Here is a 7,018-nt window from a genome sequence, read left to right on the forward strand (position 1 = left end):
CTTTGTTGTCAGTTATTTGAGTGTCCCTCCCTTTGTCACAGGGCAGAACAGGGAATATGAAGAAGTTAACATTCTCTCCTCTGACACTGTGCAGTGTTGTCCTGCTAATGTAACAGTATATCCACGCACACACACGTCTCAATACTCCTTCACAGCTCCTAGTCTCCTTTCCTTCAAGGACACAGTCTGGTAGGTAAAAGAAATGGATCCATTCCACACTCTGGACTTTTTTGGTGTGCACTTCCAGTCACTTCATGGCACAGGAAGGAGACTAGGAGCTGTGTTCTGTCACGTTCTGGTGTGGAGATCCTATACCACAATCTCTCACACACCAGAGGTGACAGCTGTTGGAACTGGTTTACTTTCATTCTGACCCATCAGCTTTGCTCCCCCTCAGTACACAACAGCCTCAAGAACAACGTTGCTTTCTGTTTCAATTAATATTGCTGCTATTTACTTTTGCGAAAGCAGGTACTAAACACTTAACAGTTGTGAAAACAACTGTGTGTGTGTGTGTGTGTATTTGTCTGTCTGTGAGGGCATATGTGTAATTACCCAACAAAACAGCTGAATAGAGAGGGTGTCAGAGACATACAAAGCCCTCGGGATGTAAAGGCAGGCTTGACCGAGTCGTGCAACAGAATGTCTACAAGATGGTCGAGCGTCAACAATAAAAAAACATGCCCTCAGCCTCAGAACAGTGGAGCAAGTATATGAGATACTGTATGTGTTTTTAATGTTGGGTCAGGGGAGATTTTCTTTCAAATACATTTAAATCAATATGGAAGTTGCCACAGTTACTTCTGTCCTATAGTGCACATATAAAACAGGATAAGGCCAAGTGGGTCAGAGAAATCAAGCCTGAAAAAGGCTTCAACCGCTCCTCTCTAACCACTCTTCATTCTTACTGTCCTTTAAGTCTCTCTGTTCCCCGCCTAGTCTTCACCGTCAAAGTAGTTCAAACACAGCTCAACTTCCTCTTTGCGTCCGTTAAGGCGGGGCAAACATGTCTCTCATGTCAATGTTTTATAGCATGTTGTCAACTTTCTTTTCCTCCATGACCTTTTTCTTGCTCGTTGGTATCACTCAGTTGGTTTGTCGAGCTGCATATCAGTTCTGATTCTGACCTTTTTTTATTTAACCAGGCAAGTCAGTTAAGAACAAATTCTTATTTTCAATGACGGCCTAGGAACAGTGGGTTAACTGCCTGTTCAGGGGCAGAACGACAGATTTGTACCTTGTCAGCTCGGGGGTTTGACCTTGCAACCTTCCGGTTACTAGTCCAACACTCTAACCACTAGGCTACCCTACCTTGATCACTGGAGTAACAGCGAAGGTTCTAGAATGCCTGATAAGACCGTGTGAAGTTTGCGTTTCATATAATAATACTATAGGATCAACTCTAATGCAACACAGAGTCAGGACAAGAGGCTTGTTTGAATTTGCTGCATTACCATTGTCTTTTATATTTGTAACGATCTTCGTCTTCATCGGATGAGGAGTAGGAAGGATCGGACCAAAACGCAGCGTGGTAAGTGTCCATGATTATTTATTATCACAGAACATGAAAATAACAAAGTGACTGTAAGAACTGAACCTCAAACCAGTCCTGAAAGGTCAAAACAGGAAACAACTACCCACAAACACCAGGTGGGAAAAGGCTACCTAAGTATGGTTCTCAATCAGAGACAATGATAGACAGCTGCCTCTGATTGGGAACCATACCAGTCCAAACGCATAGAAAAGAAAACATAGAAAAACAACATAGAATGCCCATCCCAACTCACGCCCCGACCAAACCAAAATAGAGACATAAAAAAGGAACTAAGTTCAGGGCGTGACAATATTTGCAGACATTTAAACAAAACTTTTCCATCTATGCCATGAAAAGATTCTCCCCTCTGCAGGAATAGGTCTAGGTGTGTTGTGACATTTATGTTGTGAAACAAAAAAACATTTCCAGGCTTCTTTTTTTTTTTGCGGAGCTACGAGGAGAGGGAAGTGGACACTCGGAGGGACCTGCCATAATAGTTTCATCGCAGAAAACACTTGTGTTCTGCAGTGTTGACAGAAGAGAGACAGTTTGTTTCTGTATGAGACGTAAAATCTCCCTCGGTCTTGTTTCCCTCACTCTATTCCAGAAAGTACCTCTCTCTGTACACTTCACCAAGGTTAGTCTCACTGAAACTAAAACATCTCTTTTACAAGAAAGACCTCGTTAAACAAAAAGCAGCGCACACACAGGCGGCCTACTACTTGTGACCAAGAGACCATGACCAAGCACCACCATCTCCATCAGTGATGCGTGTGTCAGCACGGATGGGATTAACAGGGGTCCTGATACCCTCTATACCCTGACCCAGTTCCGGCGTTTTCTGTGGTGGAGGGTCAGTGCTGATGCTCTTCTGGTGTTTGTAGGAGGGGTGCCTCACACCAGGAAGCCACCGTGATGAGGTACATCAAGAGAGAGGAGGGGGAGAGTATTTATTTACTTGTACTTACCCACGTACTTGTATTATTATAACCCCCTATATGTTTATTTACCTCTGTACCCTGTCATTTTGATCTATGGCTTATTTCCCACCGTGTGTAGAGCCGTGCTGGGTGCCCACCCTGCTGTGTGGTGTGGAGAGGAGACAAGGGTAGTGGCCAGACTGCTGCGTCTGAGGTTGGGCTAATGAGGAGGAGGGGGACAGCACCAAGGTCCTGGACCGAGTGGTCACTGCCTTCCTTCTTGATATCATAGTTTGACACAGGGGGCCAGCTCCTGTACTCTGCAATAAAGACCCTTTCACTCTGAAGAACGCTCAGTATCTCGCTTAGCTCTTCCCCAAGTAGGCCTGATGTACTTTGCTACACAGATACACATACCTCCGTCCAGAAGACACATATATACGCTGACCTTACTGAACCAAAAAGCTTCTGTCACTACAAACACTGCTGTGATCCCATGCTGACCCATATCAGCCATACAGACAACCACAAAACACCACAAGAGTAACAGACACCACAAGAGCGACAGACACCACAAGACTGACAGACACCACAAGACACCGGTGGATTTGACCTCTCTAGCTACAAGGACTACCTGGCCAAGTGGAGCCCAGCCACACAGGCCATGTGGCACAATGCACTAAGGTGTGTGTGTGGGGGCGGTCCTTTAATCCTTGTGTGGACCTAAAATCCCCCAAATTCATCACAAGGATAGTAGAACAAGGAAAATTCTCCAAAGGCTATTTTAAGCTTAGGGGTTAGGTTTAGGGTTACAATTAGGGTTAGTATGCATGTAAACTGCATGATGTGTGTGTGTGTGTGTGTGTGTGTGTGTGTGTGTGTGTGTGTGTGTGTGTGTGTGTGTGTGTGTGTGTGTGTGCGCGTGCGTGCGTGCGTGTGTGCGTGTCAGCACGGAGTGGTCCACAGACCAGGTGATGAGGCCAGTGAACGTGAAGGCTATGACTCGGTGGGCAGGTCACAACCCCCCAGACTTAGAGGCAGACATGGATGCCATTGACACAAGGCTGCCACCCCAGAGCCATTGACACAAGGCTGCCACCCCAGAGCCAAGCCACCTAGCTATGGACAGCCTGACCCACAGGTCCTCAACAACACACAGGCGGTCACACACACACACACATGGTTTTGCTGATGTAAATCTCATGTCCTCTCTCTGATGAGTTTCGATCAAGGGGGAGACTTTAAAACTCCTGTAACAGGCCTACATACGAAAGGACGGCCCTGGTTAGTCTAGCAGAAGAGCCACCAATCCTCAATGTCTAGATTACTGTTGATTGACTGTTTCTACTACAGAACGAATCAACGTTGGTTCTGTCCACTTCCTTATTTAGACGTCCATGAATAGAAAGACAGATAGAAAGTGTCAGCGCCCGGAACAATGGTCAGTATGACCTCTCTCAGGAAAGACAACAACATCAACCAAAAGTCTGCTGACTCAGCGCAGTCAGGCTGAAGTCAAAAGGGAGGCCCGTGTTTGTTCTCTAGACCTCATAGATATGAATAAGTGCCAGATCTGCTGGTAGAGCTTAGGAAGGAGTCTGCCTTGGAGGGAAAAGGGCTTTCCTGTTTGTGTAGAATGAAAATGTTGTGACATGCTGTTAATGCAATTTCTATAAAATCACTTCGATGCCCTGAAATAAACAGTCCACATCTGTGTTGCATGAAATTGAGCAATACAGTATTCTATGCACCAAAAAACTGTTCTCTGGGAGAGCTCCTAATATGTTGATGCTTGTAAATGTATCAAAACTATATGCTTACTCAAAATTGTAAAGTTTGAGACTTTACTGACATAGCCAACGCATATACCGATTTGACTAGTTAGCTGGCAAGGTTGATACTGTCCGAGGCCGACTAGTTTCGTGTTGACTGAGCAGCTTGTTGCTAGAGAACGACGAATCACTATTTTTGCTAATTTCTATCTCCGCCAACGATCGACTTCTTTTATCCGACCGTCCATTCTTACACAGATACTTCGAGTTAAAAAAAATAACTTTGATATAAAACGTGTTTACTGTGGTATGTCGTAGATTTTGTCCCTTTATCCAAAATAATCCATATGATAACGGATATTTATCGAATCCGCAGTTTATAGTTCGATATGGGTGTAACGGCGGAAGGATACGTGACTGAAAGGTATAAATACCACAGCCCTTTGTTTGTGAGAACATTGTCGTTTCCTGAAGGCAGAGACAGAAACTAGAATATTCAAGAACACCGGTGGCTCATTTTCTTCCTGTAAGTAGAGTATTATCCAAAATAAGCACGAATGACTAAACATTTCTCAGACATTTAATTCAGCTTGATGTATATTTCGAACTTAGTGCTTTTCCATTCGTATTGTGTTTGTACAAGCATACGTCGACGTTAGCCAGTCATACCAGCTAATTTTCTAGTTTACGTTAGCTATTGCAACTAGCTTGTTTAAGTAGAAATATAGCTGACTGTATGGTGTTAACTTGACTAGCTAAAAAAAGGTGTGTAACAGTATGATTATTTACTACTGATAGCCTTCACCTTTATTCGACTTAGCTAAATAGCTAACGTTTACTTGAGCCGCCATTCAAATAGTGACTAATTTAATGTGAAACACAGCTCGTGAACTAAACCCAACTTGCTAAGATCTCTTATTTGGCTGAACGGGCATTAAATGATTAACTTAATTTTCAGCTAGGCCTAATGTTAGGATTATGAGAACTTAATTTGTTATTAACAGAACGTTAAATGCGTGTCGACGAAAAAATGAAATGGCTGCTCCATAGAATTTCCAAATGTTCAACCAGGTTGTCCGTACTTGAGGACTATCAGATTATAAAATCCATTTTAGAAATAGGCGGGGTTTAGGGCTATGTGGCGTGTTAACAAGTGACGAACCAAGATGGTTCTAAAATGGTGGCACCTGGAGCCTGCTGATGTAAACGTCAGCCGAGTACTGCCCCCAATGGGAGGCTCTGCGTTGCCCTATTTAGAAATTCGCCCACGAAATTGATATGAACACTAGACACCTACAGTTTGAATCATGTATAGCCTGTTTCATTTTAATCCGAAATTGCTTTTAGTCTTGGTAGCAGTTTATTCAAATTTATTTTTTTATCTTCCTTAGTGTCAAGATGCAGATCTTCGTGAAGACACTTACCGGCAAGACCATCACCCTAGAGGTCGAGCCCAGTGACACCATCGAGAACGTCAAGGCCAAGATCCAGGACAAGGAGGGCATCCCCCCTGACCAGCAGCGCTTGATCTTCGCTGGTAAGCAGCTGGAAGATGGTCGCACACTCTCCGACTACAACATCCAGAAGGAGTCTACCCTCCATCTTGTGCTCCGTCTGAGGGGAGGTATGCAGATCTTCGTGAAGACCCTTACCGGCAAGACCATCACCCTGGAGGTTGAGCCCAGTGACACCATCGAGAACGTCAAGGCCAAGATCCAGGACAAGGAGGGAATCCCCCCAGACCAGCAGCGATTGATCTTCGCTGGCAAGCAGCTGGAAGATGGTCGCACTCTCTCCGACTACAACATCCAGAAGGAGTCCACCCTCCATCTTGTGCTCCGTCTGAGGGGAGGTATGCAGATCTTTGTGAAGACCCTTACCGGCAAGACCATCACCCTGGAGGTCGAGCCCAGTGACACCATCGAGAACGTCAAGGCCAAGATCCAGGACAAGGAGGGAATCCCCCCAGACCAGCAGCGCTTGATCTTCGCTGGTAAGCAGCTGGAAGATGGTCGCACACTCTCCGACTACAACATCCAGAAGGAGTCCACCCTCCATCTTGTGCTCCGTCTGAGGGGAGGTATGCAGATCTTTGTGAAGACCCTTACCGGCAAGACCATCACCCTGGAGGTCGAGCCCAGTGACACCATCGAGAACGTCAAGGCCAAGATCCAGGACAAGGAGGGAATCCCCCCAGACCAGCAGCGATTGATCTTCGCTGGCAAGCAGCTGGAAGATGGTCGCACTCTCTCCGACTACAACATCCAGAAGGAGTCCACTCTTCACCTGGTCCTGCGTCTCCGTGGTGGCAACTAAGCAGCTTCTCCTCTGCTCTTAACGATGTCTCATCTTAACCCCCATCTTAATCTCCAATCCCACCCATTGACCGCTTCTTCCCTCTATCCCCACCCTCTGACTTTCCCCTCTCCCCTAACCTCTCATCCCAGCTCTTCATTCCTTTAAATTTCAATAAAGTTCAAGCATTCCTGATATCATTGTCTTTGAAGTGAAATATTTCCCTCGTGCTTTTAGAGGTGTGAGTTCAGTACTTAAATGTAAATGTACTATTCAATAACTCATTTCAACTTCTGAAGTTCTGTGGCAAAGTTGGAGGTAGTAATTCATTGTAAATAGATGGGCTGGTCACAGTGTAATGGATGTACATAAGACATTGCAGTCAAGGGATGTCTGTAAATACCTATGGAGGTAATTGACACCTTAGAACTACCACTTGTACTTGTACTGTCATTCAAAAATTAAAGATTAGTTTACATTAAACCTGGAAAGATGTT

At 45.0% G+C, this 7,018-nt stretch overlaps 1 protein-coding gene across 1 annotated transcript; it reads left to right on the forward strand.

Annotated features, from left to right (window-relative positions):
* The first annotated feature begins 4,643 nt into the window (after nucleotides 1–4,643).
* LOC115101058 (polyubiquitin-B) lies at nucleotides 4,644–6,716 on the forward strand. Its single transcript, XM_029620226.2, has 2 exons — nucleotides 4,644–4,752; nucleotides 5,618–6,716. Exon 2 carries the CDS (start codon nucleotides 5,625–5,627, stop codon nucleotides 6,540–6,542), a length of 918 nt encoding a protein of 305 aa, XP_029476086.1. The 5' UTR covers nucleotides 4,644–4,752; nucleotides 5,618–5,624; the 3' UTR covers nucleotides 6,543–6,716.
* The last annotated feature ends 302 nt before the right edge of the window (nucleotides 6,717–7,018 follow it).

The sequence above is a fragment of the Oncorhynchus nerka genome, linkage group LG19, assembly GCF_034236695.1.
Source record: "Oncorhynchus nerka isolate Pitt River linkage group LG19, Oner_Uvic_2.0, whole genome shotgun sequence".
Classification (NCBI taxonomy): Eukaryota; Metazoa; Chordata; class Actinopteri; order Salmoniformes; family Salmonidae; genus Oncorhynchus; species Oncorhynchus nerka.

Bases quoted from the DNA above. Each gene is read 5' to 3' on its own strand.
- LOC115101058 (XM_029620226.2), top strand. From the start codon at position 5,625: ATGCAGATCTTCGTGAAGACACTTACCGGCAAGACCATCACCCTAGAG.